This window comes from Podarcis erhardii (assembly GCF_964252035.2).
Source record: "Podarcis erhardii genome assembly, chromosome: 16".
Taxonomy (NCBI): Eukaryota; Metazoa; Chordata; class Lepidosauria; order Squamata; family Lacertidae; genus Podarcis; species Podarcis erhardii.
This window is the reverse complement of record NC_138514.1, coordinates 6230725-6248963: the sequence shown is the minus strand read 5'-3', so window position 1 is coordinate 6248963 and position 18239 is coordinate 6230725. Positions and strand designations below refer to the sequence as shown.

The 18239-nt window shown below is 45.2% G+C and overlaps 1 protein-coding gene across 1 annotated transcript; it reads left to right on the top strand.

The window, feature by feature from the left end:
- The first annotated feature begins 595 nt into the window (after positions 1 to 595).
- Positions 596 to 16737, top strand: EIF4EBP1 (eukaryotic translation initiation factor 4E binding protein 1). Its single transcript, XM_081843407.1, has 3 exons — positions 596 to 806; positions 14742 to 14915; positions 15721 to 16737. The coding sequence occupies exons 1-3, from the start codon at positions 641 to 643 to the stop codon at positions 15750 to 15752; spliced, it is 372 nt and encodes a 123-aa protein (XP_081699533.1). The 5' UTR covers positions 596 to 640; the 3' UTR covers positions 15753 to 16737.
- The last annotated feature ends 1502 nt before the right edge of the window (positions 16738 to 18239 follow it).

Genomic DNA, 18239 nt, shown 5'->3' with positions numbered 1-18239 from the left:
CCTCTCATCTTTCCTTCTTTTTTCTGTATTTAAGATGTTTAAAGTCAGATTAGAAGGAATGAAAAATATTTTTTCTTTGAGAAGATCGATTTTGGAAAACTGTTAAAATGATATATAATGAAATTCAACCAGGAGGATTTGAGGAAGTCACTTAACAATGTTACCAAGATTGGTTTAATTATAAACAGGATGTTTGTATGTGTGCTTGTTTTAAATTTTTTGGAAAATTAATTAAAAATTTTGAATAATAATAATAATTTTTTAAAAGTTGCACGCTGGAAGCCAGAGGTGGGTCTTGAGCCTATGCCAGTTGGAGACCATTCTGGTGCAAACGACACCGTGCTAGGCGCTCCCAGTGCCCTTCCCTCCCTCCCTGGAGGACTACGCTTCCCGCCGTGCTTTGCGCGATGCCGTAAACACAAAGGGGCGGGACTAGTTTCTTTCCCTCCCTGAGGACTACGCTCCCCGCCGTGACGTAGGGCAAAGGGGCGGGGGCCGCTCCCTCGGCCCCTGAGGACTACGCTTCCCGCCGTGCTTTGCGCGGCGCCGTAAGCCAAGTGGGCGTGGCCGTGGGGCGCGGGGACCGAGAGGGAGAGCGAGCGCCTGGTCGCGCGTCTTCTGGTCCGCGCGCGCCTCCGCCATGTCCGCCGCCAGCTGCTGCCGCCCTCACCCGCCTCAGGGGCCGACGCTGGGCAGGGATATCCCCGGCCCCGCCAAGCGGCTGATCCTGCCCGACGGAGCCGCGCTGCCTCCCGGCGACTACAGCACCACGCCCGGCGGAACCCTCTTCGGGACCACGCCGGGCGGTGAGCGGCCGAGGGGAGGGAGGGAGAGAGCGCCCCTGAGCATGTGCAGAGCGCCCCTGAGCAGCAGCAGCCCCCCCCCGGCGGGCGCTGGCTTTTGGGACTCCCCTCCGCCCACCCCCCTCGCTTCCAGTGGGAAGCAGCTCTGGAGTGCCTCTGGGCATGTGCAGAGTCTCGTTCCCAGGGAGGGCTCGGGGTGGTGGTCCCCCTTCAGACCAAGCTCTAGTAGTGCCTCTGAACATGTGCAGAGTGACAGCTGCGGGCGGGTAAGCAGGCGGCTTGAGCAGGGGGAAGCAAGAGCACCTCGGAGCATCCCTTACCAGTGTGAGCTCTTGAGGGAAGTGGGGCGGTGGGAAAGGATTGGGGGCCGAGACCCCCCTGCCACTCTGCATCCTTTATGCAATAAGCTCTGGGGTCCCCAGGGCATCCTCGGAGGGGCAGGGTCTGTTCCTGGGAAAGAACTGGAGAATAGGTGTGGATGATATGAAGGTGAACTTGAGCCAGACCTGGGTCATTCCCTTCTTCTTAATAACACATAAGTAATATTCAACTGGGGGAGGGGGAGAAAGAGGGAGACAAGATTTCCTTGGTCACTTAGTCAGATGCATGAAGTGTTATTCTCCCTTAACAGATTGGCCAGTGAGCCAGAGGATGTAAAAGCCATGAAATTCAGAGTGCTGCCTTAACCACGGCACTAAGGGCCAAACTATTCCTTATGTGGGAAGAAATGATTGACTATGCTGTTGTCCTTTTGCGAAGATTACCCACACGTGGCATTTGCCTATTGGAAATCAGCCATTCCCTGTAACAATGAACTGCCACTTCGTGCCAACAGTGCATGGGGGATCCTAGGGTATGGGGATTTTGGGGAAAGGGACAGTAGTTATGGTCAGGCTTGAGTCATGATACTGCCTGTTTTAGAATGATAATAACCAATTAGGTGCTCCTTTGCTGTCCTGAGTGCTTAGGAATACATATTGAGTTTGGAAGGTGGGCAGGGGAAGATAGTGTATAATTCTGTTAATTTGAGGTAGTGGAACTAATTACCTAACACAAGAGAGCAAGCCTAAAACATCAGAAATGATCTTCATTGTGTGGAGAAATGTTTTGTCTTTATGCTGTGAAACAAGTCTTTGGTTTGAAAGCTTTCTGTCCTTGGCTTCAGTGCAGGAAACTGCACAAATGGCTGAAACCAAAACAACTGATTGCAAACAGTACAGATTAAGCCTGGTTGCTGCAGGCCTTCAAAGGGGCTTTGTGTTTAGGGGCAGAGAATGGGTACCCCGAGGTTGGGGAGTGGGTAGGGACTGCTAGAGAATACGAGAGTGGGACATTTGTTCTTTGGAAGTATTTGGGCTAGGGATCGTGTGCATAGTACAGGCGACTCAATTTACAGGGGTCATGCGGCACTCCATGCAGATTATTAGGCTTTTTGCCACCCCTGATGTTGAGAACAAAGTAGTGAATTTCTTAGATACTAGGAAATGCACTTAGGTGCGGAATTTAACTTGGAATGACTTAAGGCAGCGGTGAAAATGCTTGAACACAGGGCACACAATTTGGCATTGTGTTGCATATTGGGGGGCTTGCTCAAGGCCATGCACTGAAAGTAGAAGAGGCTACATCTCAAAATAATAAGGATGGAACAGCTGAGGCAGCACTTTTTTGTCTGAACCAGCACTATGATTCAGTTAAAGACTGTTTCTGCCTTCTCCGTGTTTACTGTTACGTCAGACAGTAGTAAATCTCTTGCAAAGAATGTGACTTTCTGGAGTTGGGTGATGGCTGAGCAGGGCATGATTTGTGGAATTACGTATACGGGTCTGTCAGAAAAAAGGCTGTTGCTTTCTGTCAGGCATGAGACAGTTGATATTAAATGATTATATTGGCATTAGCGGAGAGCAGTCCTGGAGGCTCAAGTGTATTTGTTTGTTTGCTTAGGCTGCAATCCTAATATTACCATGGAATACCCGTGGAATTCAATGGGACTTACTTCTGAGTAGACGTGGTTAGAATGCCAGCCTTAAGTCGCCTAGAACAGTGCAGAGGACTTAAATTCCAGTTTATAAAACAGCATACAAAATTGTGAACGGCAAATTATGTTTGCCTGCATAAAGGACGGCCATAGTCCTCTAAGCTGTCATGTGTATAACTTTTTCCAGAGTTTATCTGTGTACAATGGTTTAATCAAAGGCTGCCGAACCCCCCCCCCAAATGATAAGAATAAAAGATAATGAGCAGCCTTCAGTCCATTGCCCCTTCCAATTTATTAACATTGCTGAGCAGATGTCCACAGCAATAACTGTTCATAAATTACTGGAAGTAAAAAATACAGAGATCCTTCCAGCGTGGAGAACGTTCTGTTATAAGCGCCGATGTAGTAATTCTAATGGGTTGTTTTTGAATAAAAACTGTTCAGTAGCTTTATTGTTGTATCAGTCCAAGAGAATGAGCCGTGCTGAGGAATGCTAGTAATTTCTTTTATTTGACTAATATCCATCTGTGTGCAAACTTCTCTGGTTCCCCATGCAGAAGTGTTGCCAGGCTTTAAAATCTGTACGCTGTTGTCAACTAAAAGCAATTGTTGTTGTTTTTTATAGATTGTTTGAACCGAATTAAACCGTGTGGCAGACATGCAAAGGCAAAATTTAATTCTTTGTGCATGGCCTTTTCTGTCTGAAAGTCTTACTGTTGATATGAGTAGTTGAGGACCAGAGGGTAAGCTAGAATAGCCTTGTGCACCTGAAAATGTGATCAACTGGTGAAGCTTCCTGCCTCCCTGTAGCTCAGGGTTTCCCAAACTTGGATCCCCAGCTGTTTTTTGGACTACAATTCCCATCATCCCTGACCATTGCTCCTAGCTAGAGATGGTGGGCATTGGAGTCTGAAAACAGCTGAAGACCCAAATTTGGGAAACCCTGTTATAGCTTATAGAGAACTTGTGGTTCTCAAGATGTTGTTGGACCCCAGCTCTCATCATTCCCAGCCAGAGGGGCCAACGGACAGGAATTATGGGAGTTGTAGGCCAACATGGACAGGCACATGTTCCTTATCCTTGCTTTAGCTCTTTTATGCAAAACTTGGCAGGAAGCAATGCCTGAGAAAATACAGTATGGTACACCCAAGTTTTGCTCGTCAGCCATCTTTCTCCCTGCTACCTCCGTTGTGGTTGCCCCACACCTGCTAAGCACACAGGTCAAGGATTGGTGTGAGATATGCACAGGTGCCGTGGCCTTGCAAGAATCAGCAAGCTGAATTCGTGCACCAGGGACATGGGGCGTGGAAGAGGCATGCCTGGCTTTGTTTGTTTTTGTGTGAAGCATGATTCCTTGGCAGCCACCCAGACTGCTTCATAACATTAACTGTTTTGTAGCATGTAGCAACGCACAAATATAATGGAGCAGGTACCTTGCAAAGAACAGAAGTGGTTTGCTTAGTGAGCAGTGTAAAAGCTTCCGTGACGGTTCATGGAAGGCTCCAGACTGTGCATAAACTTCGTGGGTGTTAGCATTGCTTACAGTGTTTAACTTGTTTGAAATGTGTTTAAACAGTCTTGTCGCTCTAGATTGAAAGGTTGTTGTGGACCAGAAAGCACATTGTTGTGTCATAGTAGTAGAGACCACTTTGTCAGAGGCACAAACTATTACCCCTTGGTTGGCAGGCTGTGTATTTGTACACTCCTCTTAGGCATAGAGGGGGGAAATAGTAAGCACTGGGTCAAAAAATATGAGATACGGGTACAGTTTGTGACATTTCTAATCAAAATTCAAATATATGCAAATTCAGAGCAGGGTGATGCTTCATGCAACCAACTAAGTGAGCTGTATTGGACATAATCTTATGCCATAATGACCTTATGCATCTGTTACACTTTAGGTCAGGCATCCCCAAACTCGGCCCTCCAATTGTTTTGGAACTACAATTCCCATCATCCCTGACTACTGGTCCTGTTAGCTAGGGATGATGGGAGTTGTAGTCCCAAAACATCTGGAGGGCTGAGTTTGGGGGTGCCTGCTTTAGGTGCTACAAATTCATGGCTATTCTGGAGTTTGTCAGCTGGGAATTAAACATACTTAAAAAGTTATTGCTGTCTGCTAATTAGTAGAAACCTGAAGAGAGAGCCTTAGGTTCTCTGCTCAGAGTCAGAAGTCCTAGAACCTAGAATATTTTACTGCACCGCTATAATTTTACTTTATTTAAAGCCTTTGTACCCTGTTTTTCTGCAGAAAATCCTCACAGAGTGGCTTATGGGTCAATAAAAAAACAGGATAGTCTCTGCCCTTGTGTTTGCAGTCTAAAAAGCACAACAAAAAGGCAGAAGGAACGGGGGGGGGGGGGGAGGGAAGAGAAGAAAGTAAACTCAGGCACTGGTTTTTAAAGTTGGAGGGTTCTTAGAACAATTAGTTGGCATATAAACGATTCAGGTGTCTGCTGGTACACCATCTTCAAGGTAAAAGTTGAGGGAGAGCCAAAGGCATCTGGTGTCTCTGAAGACCATATGGGATAGTTCTGCTTCCTTTCTGTCCCTCAGCCTGATAGAATGGCTGCTGTTAAGTGACAGATACTTCACGTTAGTACCAAATTATTTTTGTCTATCTTTTATAGTGTCAGGTTAGATAAGATGCCCAGTGGTTGTGCTGAGGTCATGAAGTATGTTCTTGATTTAATCAGTGCTATGCGGATTATTATTATTTGAAACTAAATGCACAATTGTTTCCTTTTTGATTTAAGTACAGTGGTGCCTCGCAAGACGAAATTAATTCGTTCCGCAAGTTTTTTCTTCTTGCGAGTTTTTCGTCTTACGAAGCACGGTTTCCCATAGGAATGCATTGAAAATCAATTAATGCGTTCCTATGGAGACCGCTTGCCAGGCTGGCGGTGCGGAGAAGGGCTTTTCTCCCCACCGCAAGCCTTCAGGACAGGTACGGGAACAGAGGGGAAGGCACGCAGCGCTTCTCCTCTGTTCCCGGGGCTTGCGGTGGGAGGAGGGTTTTTCCTCCCCACACCAACATTCAGAACAGCATTCTGAAAGTTGGCGGTGGGAAGGAAAACCCTCCTCCCACCGCAAGTCTTCAGGACAGCCATCCGAAGGCTGGCGGCGGGAGGAGGGCTCTCCGCCCCACCGCCAGCCTTCGGAGCAGCCATCCCAAGGCTGGCAGCGGGAGGAGGGCTCCCCGCCCCACCGCCAGCCTTCGGAGCAGCCATCCCAAGGCTGGCGGCGGGAGGAGGGCTCCCCGCCCCACCGCCAGCCTTCGGAGCAGCCATCCCAAGGCTGGCGGCGGGAGGAGGGCTCCCCGCCCCACCGCCAGCCTTCGGAGGAGGTCCGAGGACAGTGGGGAAGACGCGCTGCGCTTCCCCGCTGTCCCGGAGATTTCCCTATGGGCTTTCGTCTTGCGAAGGAAGCCCATAGGGAAATTCGTTTTGCGAAGCGCCTCCAAAACGGAAAACCCTTTCGTCTAGCGGGTTTTTTGTCTTGCGAGGCGTTCGTCTTGCGGGGCACCACTGTATTTGATTTGAATTTAACTAGCCTTTAAAGTTAATAACTCTGCAGCCTTTCTGCACAAATCTGACATTTTCTTGTAGTGTAATCCTTCCCATATTCGTCTAGCACAGTAAGTTCAAGGGCACTCGCTCTGTAGTAATTGTGCGTAGGCTTGCATCATTAGCAGCTCAGCTGTATTTCAGCAGACGGCGACAATGCTGTCTTCTGTCTATGAGAAACTCAGTTGCTTCATGCACTGTGGATTCCATCATGGAAAGCACTTTGGAAATTGCTGTATACAAAGGCTATCCATCTTGGTTGCCTGGACGTGACTCTTATTCCCTTCAGGTGACCAGGTTTATGGTTAATTAGAAGCCTGGAGGTGGAAGGCAATGCAGTCGTACCTTGGAAGTTGAACGGGATCCATTCCAGAAGTCCGTTCAGCTTCCAAAATGTTCGGAAACCGAAGTCGTGGAAGCCCGGTCGGACATTCAAGTTCTAAAAGAACGTTCACAAACCGGAACAATCACTTCTGGGTTTGGTACATTTGGAAGCCAAAACATCCGAGTTCCAGGGTGTTCGGGATCCAAGGTACGACTGTAAATGTTTGTGGCACATCCAGCAAAGTCAAAACTGCTCTTCTGGCTACAGTGGAACCTCAGGTTACGTACCGTCCTCCTTACGAACACTTCAGGTAATCTCCGCTAATCTGGAAGTAGGTGCTCCTGGTAGCGAACTTTGCTCCAGGATGCGAGCAGAAGTCGCCTGCCAGTAGCACAAGGCCCCATTAGCGAAAGCACGCCTCAGGTTAAGAACGGACCTCCGGAACAAATTAAGTTCATAACCGGCGGTACCACTGTACTTCAAAAGCATTCTACATCCTAGTTTGCCACAAACAGCAGCGCTAAGCCATGGTTTGACTTAACATTGCATGTGAACCTGGACTTGTAGTTTGCCTTTCTCCAAACCAACCATGAGCTGCAGCCAAGAATTCTTCCTCGCTAACTGCACATGCTTTATTTGTGGAAAACACACCCTGAGCCTGAGTTTGCACATAATGCTAAGCCAAGCCCTCGTTTTGCTCCAGGCAGCACAGCAGCAGCAAGACCAGAAGAGGAACGGCTGCGATTTTTGCTCTGTATAGCCACAACACTTGCTCATTCACGCATAGTTTTGCATAAAAACTGAGCTGTGCCATCTTGTGTGAAGATTTAGTTTGGCAGCTGGCTACTGATCTGAGGCATTCACTACAGGGTAAAATGAGTTTTGCTGAATAATATGTACTGTGAAAGTAGATGAGAGTTACCCTAGTAGTCTCTCGCTTGGCCCTAGTAGCTTTTGCAATTATAATTTTTTTTTAACTGTGTTTATTGTATTTTAAATTGTTGTAACTCGTTCTAGGATCTGAGGGTAAAGAGCTGGTATTAAATTAAAATAATACAGTACAGTACATGCCCTTACCACAGCAAAAAAACTGATACTGATGAATTGGAAAAATAAAAATGTGTCTCCCTTCTACAATTAGATTGAAGACTTTTACAAACTCGCAACATATGAACAATGTGCATATAAGCGCAGACTTGCCATGGACAAATTCAGTGATATTTGGAATCCATTCTTACAAATAGTGTAATAGGTTAAGATCTCGTGAAGTACAATAACAACCTTGTAAAATAAAAATAAAAAATAAAAATAATACAGAGTACAATGAATTGACTGCAGTTGCTACTTGGAGGAAGTTTTGCAGTTGTTATCCTCAAGGAATAGGAACTAGGCGTAAAATCAGACCTACATGCAAGCTCTGGTTCTGAAATTGAGGTTCTCAAAATCTTATGCCAAGGCATGGCTTGGCGTTGGGTGGGAAAACCCTGTGATAGATTACACAATTTTCTCCCTATTCCCTTTGCATGCTTTGCTTTCGACTTGGTGGCCAATGGTAGTCCGCCATTACATCTAACCCCACCAAACCAACACCTGGACCCTTCCTAGAATAAGGCCAGAAACCGTTAAATCTAAAAGTGTGTGCTTATGTGAATGCTGCTTGTTTCCTTTGTTAGCTGTGCTGTTGGGGAGTAAGCGCGGGAAAGGCAGAATTCACCTGAAAGCTTTGCTGGGAAGGAGAGGAGAGGTGATGGTCTGTTGCAGAACTTTCCAAACTGTGTGTCACGTGAACACTCCCCGTGCTCCTCCCAGGGCTGGAAAGGGGTTAGTTTAGCCTCCTGTTTGCTAATAGAACTGAATTACCATGTTACAAAATGATGCATGCCAACGTGAAAAGTTTAGAAAGCTCTCATCTGCTGCAAGGGTGGGGAAGATGTTACACTCCAACCCTGATCAACCCCAGCTAGCATGGTCACTGGTCAGGGACGATGGGAGTCTAGCAACAGCCCCCTCTTCCACCCCACCCCTATTGTTGTGTAGGGGAACTGCAAATATAAATTGGGAAGTTGAGTTGCTTGCAAGTCTTCAGCCAAGTCCAGAAATGTCACCTTGACCAACACTTCTCTTACTCCTCTAAATTGTAACCTGGACAGAGAAAGGGGTTTAGTCACGCTGGTGTCAACAGCTCTGACCTTTGACTTTCTAACCGAGGCTTATAGAGAGTGGGAGAGAGAGAGAGAGAGCTGAGAGGGACAAACAGAACAGCTGACCTGATCAAAACTGTTGTTTGTCGATTGCGGCAGAGCTCAGTATGGGGAAGTGAGAACAAGAAGCTGACCTAAGTACGTGGCTCTCTTGATATGTCAGGAAAGGGAGCACATTTAATTCTGGTTTGTGTAAAGTGCCCAAACGTTTTTCAAAGAGGGCCAGATTTGATGAAGTGGAGGGCCAAGTTTTTGACCTTTTTTTAGGATTGAAGTTTTGAAGTTGTTGAGCTTTTGAGGGTTTTTTAGGATTTAGGGACACGGGTGGTGTTTTTTTAGGATTTAGGGACACAGAGCCTAGGGCTTGCTGATCAGAAGGTTGGCGGTTCGAATCCCCGCAACGGGGTGAGCTCCCGTTGCTCAGTCCCTGCTCCTGCCAACCTAGCAGTTTGAAAGCACGTCAAAGTGCAAGTAGATAAATAGGCACTGCTCCAGCGGGAAGGTAAATGGCGTTTCTGTGCGCTGCTCTGGTTTGCCAGAAGCGACTTCGTCATGCTGGCCACATGACTCGGAAGCTGTATGCCGGCTACCTCGGCCAATAAAGCGAGATGAGCGCCGCAACCCCAGAGTCGGCCACGACTGGACCTAATGGTCTGGGGTTCCTTTACCTTTACCCCAGGAAATTAACTGCCACAGGAAATTAACTGCTGGATTACACCATCCAGTGGGCTGGATTAGGCCCCCGAATCAGACTTTGAACATGCCTGGTGTAAACTAATGCTGTGGCAATGTCCTGCCAACACAGCTTTTAGATTCCATGGCTTTAGTTACCTCTGTGACCCCCCCCCCCCAGTTCTGCAGATGTGTTGCACATCAACAGGCCTTGGCCCATCAAAAGTCCAAAATAAATCTTATTGCTGCTGAGCAACAAGTAAGTGGCCGAAGGTCCTATTCATGGCTTGTTTTTAACTGTCTCGGATTGCTGTTGCGAGGCTTGCCAGCATCGAAGGTGTTCCTGCATAAGTGGCAACTGAATGACGTGCCGCCTAAGAGCAGAATCTCAGCACATGGCGGTCTCTGGGAAAGGGCAGGTTTCGCTTTTGGCAATCGGTCACAAATGCTTGAAAAACAGCATACAGAGTGAAAGGCTAAAAACTGGGCATGATGATGGGTGTGCATAACTGCCTGTTCTTGGGCTGAAGTAGCAAAGAGGGGCATTGAAATGGATGAGTGTTTTCCCCACTGCCACCACACAGTGCTAATGGAAATAGGCCCCCGGTGCTTGCTGTCTTGAAGAAGGCCATTGGGTCAGATGAAGATCTTGTAGATCAGCTTTTCCAATCTGGAGCCCTCCAGCACCTTGTGAATTATTGTCTGGGACATCTGGGGAGCACCAAGTTGGGAAATCCCATGGTACACCATTCTCGTCACTCAGTGATGGGGAGCCTGTGATTTTCCAGACGTTCCTGGATTCTAGCTCTCATGAGACCCAGCCACCATGGCCAGTGGTCAGGGAGGATGGCTGGATCTCATGGGAGTTGGAGTCCAGTAACATTCAGAGGACCACAAGTTCCCCACACCTGTTGTAGAGTGAGAGTTTCTGACTTTAAATCGTGGCACACAAGCATCCTTGTGCCACAGGAACATACAAGAGTCACAAAGCAGATTGTGTGAATAGCTTTTGGACACTATTTTTTTAAAATCCTAGTAAATTATATGTGTGGGGTTTATTTGAGCAATTAAAACTATATACGGTAAATTTGCACATAAAAATGAAAACAGTTTTAAAGAAGTAAAAGTTTTGTTTTAGGTGTGCATATAATGCACCAGGCTTCTTGTACTTCACATACAAGAGCAAATTCCTCAGAATGGTGTTTGCTTTTCTGCAGTTTTTATAAATATGTTTATTTTAAATGTAGTTGCTTTTTGTTTTTTAAAGTCAAAATATTGGCTTGCTGCTGAAGTATCTAGATTTTGCAGCCCTATTTTTAACTGATGATGCAATATATATGTGTGTGTGTTTTGATAATATGCCATTGTTTAAAAGTCTGAGGTCATCCAGTTTGCTACCACTTATGATTGAAAGGGCACCTTCTTCACACATCACAGAGTTAAATTGTTGAGTTCCACAGGATACAGTGATGGCCACAAACGTGGATGCCTCTAAAAGAGGATTAGACAAATTCACGGAGGATAAAAGCTATCAGTTGCTACTAGCCACAATGGCTAGGTTCTGTCTCTGTTGTTCGAAGCAGTCCATTTCTGCATCCCAGTTGCTAGGAATAGCAGGTGAGGAGAGTGTGCTGCTACACTGGGCTCCTGCTTTTGGTTGGCCACTGTGAAAACAGGATGCTGGACTATTCAGCTCTTAAGCTCTTGAGCCAGTGTGGCGTAGTGGTTAAGAGCGGTAGATTCATAATCTGGGGAACCGGGTTTGCTTCCCCGCTCCTCCACATGCAGCTGCTGGGTGACCTTGGGCTAGTCACACTTCTCTGAAGTAGCTCAAACTCACTCACCTCACAGAGTGTTTGTTGTGGGGAGGAAGGGAAAGGAGAATGTTAACCGCTTTGAGACTCCTTTGGGTAGTGATAAAGCGGGATATCAAATCCAAACTCTTCTTAAGTTAATTTATGACCAGGGAGTAATTGGGGGCAGGGGGAGATTCAGAAGGGTAATCCTGTACTTGACTACACAGAAGTAAGTCCTATTGAGTTAAATGGGGCTTACTTCCAAGTACTAAAAAATACTATTACCTGGTTTCAGAATTAAATTGTTCAATGAGAAAAGCATATTAGCCCTTCCCTGTAATGCACACACCAGCATGTGCATAGAAGCTTATGCAACTGTATGTTCATGGAAAAGGGTTCCCTCTTATCATTATATACCTTCAATGAAGCTGTAGTCCAGTGTACACGTTGCAGAAAAACAGTCACCACAAATGAGAATTCTCTGTTAAATGAAGGCTGATCTGCAGAGCATCTGCTTTTCATAAAGAAAATCCCTGGTTCGATCTCTGGCATCTCCAGCCAAAATAATTTGTTAGACTACCTCTTTCAAACTTGTTTCCCCAGACGTTGGACTACAACTCCCATCATCCCTAGTGACCAGGACCAGTGGTCATTGGTGATGGGAGTTGTAGTCCAACAACATATGGGAACCCAAGTTTGAGAAAGGCTGGGTTAGCAGGTAAATTTGATGGACCCTTGCCTGGTAACCCTGTGAGACGCTGTCTGTCAGAGTATTTCTTATTTAGTAAAAGCACGTGTAAACCACCAACAAAGCAGTTTTTACAGCTTAGGCAAAGATGAGGCAGACTTGAGCTATATGTATGAGTTTACATCCCAATTACTTGGCACTGGGGGGGGGGGGGGGTTCAAGCACAGCCCCAATGTGGCAGCAGTTGTTCAAAGGGGAAAGGTCAAAAATCCCACCAGGTATGCCCTGTGGAATTTGGCCCTAGAAAACAGCTGAAAACTTAATGGGCTAAATGGGAGGGGGTGCTATTGACCACTTCAAAAATGAAAACATTCAGACATGGCAAAACACAACCTCTGAGTTTCTGCCAATCCCATTTGTATAATGGCACAAGCCTGTTGTGCTCCCTGTCCCGTATTTGCTTTAGCATACTGGATCTTTAGATATGTGACTTGACTGTAAACTCAGGGATGGAGTCCTCCAGTGAACCCGTTATGAAATGTCCCTGCGGTAACTGGTACACTGACAACACTTCTAGGAAAACTGGTGTTGTTCTGCAAGTGTTCCAACGGCTGGCAGCTGTAACAACTGACAGGGCTTGGCTCCAGGACCTTGATTAACGGCTGTTTAATGTGGGGCGTAGTCTAAACTGGTGACTCTGCCCGTGATCTGCGGATAGTAGCCAGATTTCGAAATACTGCTACTGAGTTGGAAGGTTATTTAGCACCAGTTCCTCCATGCTGAGTTTCGAAAAGCCTTTCCTCACCACACGTACACACAGAGCCTCTGTTTTGTTTGAAGAGGACTGTTTCACTCGGCTCAGTGAATTGCAGAAGTGACATTTATAGGCCTCCTTTCTTCCAAATGGACTACAAGATTCACCCTCCCATTTCATGCTCACAACAGCCCTTTGAGGTTGGTTAGGCTGAGATCCACTGATCTTCCTGGCTGAATTGGCTTTTGAACCCAGCTCTCTCAGGACCTAGCCCACACACTATGCTTTGAGCAGGCTAAAGCAGACACACGGTGCTTTATAATGTTCGGAGCACTTCATGTTCATTACATCAATAATCCTTGCAACAGCGCTGCAAAGTACGGCAGTATTTTCCTGGCAAGTGAGACTTGCAACAAAGCATTGCATTATATCCTATCACTTATTGTATGTCCTGCTTCCCAGGGTCATCTGTTTGACCACTGAGAACAGGATGTGGAACTAGATGGGCCTTTGTCCGATCCAGCAGGACTTCCCTTACTTCCTTATCCTTATCCCCAAATGGGATGTTCAGGGTAGCCAGCCTCTATCCCACTTCTCTGGTTTTCTTCTCCAGCTGGCTGTCAACATTCCATAGCTACTGAGCACACTCAGGTCTCAGTTTTTGAAGGGTTGCACCCCCTTAATATTCATTCTAAAATTCTTGGCCCTCACAGCCTGCAGTTCACAAGAGGAGCAGGTGGCAGTTTGCCTAAAGTCCACTGAGTAGGTTTCTGGCTGAGAGTGTTTCTGGCACGTTGAATGCAAATTTGTGTAATAAAACCCTGATGATCTTTTTTTTTTATTTTAGTAAAGGGGAAAGCTGCTTCAGTGGGGGGGGGGTTTGAATGGAGAAGCGAGAAGGAAGAAAAGACGCTGAGTTTCCCCTGCTCCAATTGCCTGTCGTCTTCGCCTTTATTCACTTATTTGGAGTGTAGCTAGGACCAAAGTGAGACTTGAATTGGGCTCTTCAAGGCTCACACTTACAATTGTTGCACCAACGCTAGGTATTGACAGTCAATCCAGAAACAAGATTTCATTGACAGACGGTGGCTTTTGGATAGTGTGTTTTGTTCTTTAAAACTGTATTTGGGGTCGTCTTTCTTCCATCCAATCCTGAGTACATGTTTTGAGATTTGGCTGCTGTTTATAGATATGCTTCCTTTTAATTCTCTCTGGAAGCAACTGCCATCTCTACCACATGGCAGAAGATAAACATTTAATTGCATTTGTGTCAGGGATGGGGAAAAGATCCCATTTGCACTATACGAATCAGCCAACTTATTGGATATATTTATTCATTTTTTAACTCAAATCATGACTTCACATTGGCAACTGACCCCTCTGTTAAATGCCACTAAGCTGTCAAAGGGTGAAGACAGAACTCTGATAATGCCCCATGCCAGCTTGAATAGAGTTTGTGTAGAAACTAACATACTGTACAAAGGTATATTTTACATTTGTTGTTCTGCCCACTTTTACCTCTGGATCAGAGGCCCCCAGAAGGGAAAGTGGCCATCCTTCTGAAAAAGTTTCCCCACCCCTCTCCTCCTCTCCTTCCAGTTTTAAATTAACCACAGTTTCCTGTAATTGATTTTGAATTGATTTTAAAATGAATTGATTTTAGAGTGTTGTGTTACTTTTATTGTTGTTAGCCGCTCTGAGCCTGGCTTCAGCTGGGGAGGACGGGATATAAATTTTTTTTTTTTTTACTATATTATTAATGCCCATACTTGGTATAAGCAATGGTTTTGAACTTGGTAGGCCAAAATAGGTGCTTGAGAGGAGAGTGTGCAAACCTGATGCCGTGAAATGCAAGAGTGTAGTATAGCCTATAGCACTTGGGTGATGAACACGCCAAAAAGTCCTTCCTTACCTCCTCCCTGGGATGAAAGCAGTGATTTGCGGTTGTCTCTCTTTCCTAGGTACACGCATTATATACGACCGCAAATTTTTAATGGAGTGTCGGAATTCTCCAGTTGCCAAAACACCACCTTGTGACCTTCCAGACATTCCAGGTGTTACAAGCCCAGCTGTCGAAATCCTTGGGACCGAGACCAATCTCATCCACGCTGAGGAGGAGAAGCAGCCAGGCGTAGGTGAGTGATCTGTTGCTGTGTCATAAAGTGCCATCGTTTTAAACACAGGTTGCACTGATCTTACCCAGCAGCCGGTTATGGTGGTCCATCAGGAGCGCCATAAACCCTGTGTGTTGTTGCCTGCCTAGGATTGCAAAATAAGAGAATGAGGGAGACCCAGGCCTGGGTCAGGTGCAAAGTTCTCAGAGCTCCAGTGGAGGCCCCAAATATGTGGTCAGTGGACTGTGTTGAGTGAGCCAAGTGGTTCTCAAACTGTGCATTAAAATGAGATAGAGGTGTTAAAATGTGTGAGAGCAGGGGTAGCAAATGCGGTACATTCTAGGAATTATTACACTACAGCTCTCATTATCCCAGGCAAGCAGGACCAACAGTCAGGGATGAAGGGAAGCTGTAGTCCGGCAAATTGAGATGACAACTGGTAAAGCTGCCTGGAAATGCAAAGGTTAAGGGTACCTCGCAAGGTTGCTTTCCCATAGCACAACATTGCTCAAGCCAAAAGAATATCAGCTTTTGAGAGAACACATTGTTCTCCGCTGGCAGGCAAAGAACATTGAAAACTTTTTCTACCACCTGACCATCCTTATCAAAGGTGGCAATGCCATTTGTTTGTTCATAGTCACGCTGAAAATATTAAATGGATTATAGGCTGCCAACCTTTGAAGTCATTGCTTTTTCCAGCTGTCTCAAGGAACACATTGTGTCCAGAACTAGGTGCCTTAAATCTTTGGACACTTAAGCAGTGGTCAACATCAAGTTAATATATGCAAAACTTGGAATTCATCAGCAATTTCTTTTTCTTTTGCAGGTGAGGAAGCCCAGTTTGACATGGATATCTGAAAACCTGCCCCCTGAAATATATCTATGCATATAGATAGATACACTTTTCCAGTGAAGACGCGAAATCGGTGATGCTTCCAAAACAAGTGGGGCTTGTAGAATAGCCCACGCTTTGCAAAGCTTTCCAAGATGGAAGGTCCATTAATTATTACTACTTTTCTGGGAGGAAGAGGAGATTTCCTGTTACATAAGGACTGAAAACACTTGGCAGAGCCTCTCTGTGTGGTGGTGGTGGAAAGGCGGCCAAGGAGGAGCATTGGCATGGAGAGGTGGAACGCTCTGTGCAATTCTGGCCCTTGAGTTCCAGTGCCTTTGTTCGTGAATGTCTCTGCTGCCAAGCAAGGCATTGGATACAAGGACAGATATAAAATTATGCCGGATCTAGGGGATTAATACAGTGGTGGGTCACGCTTCCAATCACATCACATGTCTATGCAACGTGCTCTACAATTGTTATCTCATCACTGTTCACAAGAAATGAGATCAATGGATGCGGTGCACAAATTAGTTGTCAATGTAAATTGACAGAACAGCATTCTGCCTTAAGCTTTTTTTCAGCACAAGCACCAGTCCAGCACTGGTATCTTGATAAACTTCTACAAATAGAGTGGAAAAAGAGAGAGCCATGCTTGTTAAATTAGTTTTCCTGTTGTCTTATCTGTAGCAGTTTTTCCTAGTACCATACAAATTAATGCCATGCTGAAATTAATTAGACATTATCAGCAGGTTCTGGTCAATTTCACTCTGGTAGAAACACTTCTTTAAAAAATAATAATCCTGAATGTGTTGGAGAGAGCAAGATCACTCGCTTCAAAGAGAAGTAGATTTTCAAAAACTATTGGAATGAGAAAGTATTGCTGTGGGGAAGTGGGTAGCCTGCTATCTTTCTTACTTTTTAAAGGGCGGCATACACATTCATGGAAATCTGTACTCATTATTCACTGTACTTTAAAAATAAAGAAATAAAACTTTACAATTGCTCTAAGCTTTGGAGGAAATGGTTTCCCCTTATTAATAATGTTGCACAAACTATTCAATCTAATGGGCGCCTGCGCTAATCATACGCTGTCAAAGAACACATAAGAGCCTTTTCTAAATTGGTCCCTCCAGATGCTGTGAACTACAGTTCCCATCAACCCAGGCCAGTGCTTGGGAATTGTGAGGTGTGTAGTCTGTCAGAATCTGGAGGGTAACAGGATCATAGATAGCAGATCATAGAATTGTTAAGTTGGAAGGGATCATGAGGGTCGTCTATGCAATGCAGGAATATTTTGCCCTTTGTTAGAAACAGAGATATGAAAGCTAAGAGCCACAGTAAATGTCACCTTAAACCTAGGTTATGGGCACAACAACGGAATGTCTGGGCGCGCTTTTTTTATAGAACAGGAAAACAAAGCAGAAAATGAATGAATCAGCTAAAATATTGTGTTCATTTTTCACATGGTCTAGTCCTTCCTCTGCCCGCCCCGCCCCCCCCCCCAATATTCTTAAGAGGGTCTCTTCTTCAGTCTCCAGAGAGTAGCTGGAAGTGGGGAGACAGAAAAAGGTCCTCCTTTCCTTCCACTGCAGTTTTAAGCTGAAATCTTCGCTGCAGTATTGCACTCAGTGCTCAAAAACTGCTCTCGCTAATGAAATTCCCTGTCCCAAAATGCACCTAGAACAATGGGAGTTTTGAACACTTCTTTTGCCCAATGTGGTTCCCCATCCCTTAGAATTAGAATATCTCAATCTTTCCTTGGAAAATGTATAAGTTTCACACACACACACACTACACTATAAATGGCACAATTCTATAAGCCATTTTTAAAAATGATTCTGTTACCATAGATTGTGTTTCCTGTAACTGAGGAGAGATGGAACTTCAGTGATCTGTTTTTTTCTTTGTTTAAAGCAAAAAATGGAGAGAGTCTAATAAAGAAATTAGAGATTAAAGAGTTTAGAAAGGCTAATCTGCTAATGGCATAAAAAGCAAGAGTTGACAGAACTTTCAGATATATATGTACAGTGCTTTTTTCTGGGGGGATGCAGGGGTATGCATACTGCTAAACATTTTGTGAATCTAAGTTTGGCCTCATTGAGGGCCAATATTTCAATATAAGCAGGAAAATGTACCCCTAAATGTTTTTTTAGAAAAAGAGCACTGTATGTGTGTGTGTTTTAGGTGAGCTATCTGCCTTTGTGCATTCTCTTGTGAAAATGTCCTGAATTTCAGTTGCCCAAAGGGCAGATTGAAACCTTCCAGCATGTTAACACTTGAATAGCTGTCAAGACAAGAGTAAGATGCTATTTGTAAATGAGTGTGAAGAATTTAGCAGCAAAATCCTGAATGGTTCAGTTAGTTATTTTTAAAACTGATATTCTGCCTTTTGTCCAAAGACTCCATTGCAGCTGCAACAATAAAATATTAGCATCCATCTCAATAAAGACAGGCATCAATCCAGTGTATTAGATTTCTGTAATACAATCATCACTTAAAATTAAAGAAAC

Coding starts and splice junctions, on each gene's coding strand:
- EIF4EBP1 (XM_081843407.1), top strand. CDS start 641: ATGTCCGCCGCCAGCTGCTGCCGCCCTCACCCGCCTCAGGGGCCGACG. Junction 807..14,741: donor CTTCGGGACCACGCCGGGCG/GTGAGCGGCCGA, acceptor TCTCTTTCCTAG/GTACACGCATTATATACGAC. Junction 14,916..15,720: donor GGAGAAGCAGCCAGGCGTAG/GTGAGTGATCTG, acceptor TTTCTTTTGCAG/GTGAGGAAGCCCAGTTTGAC.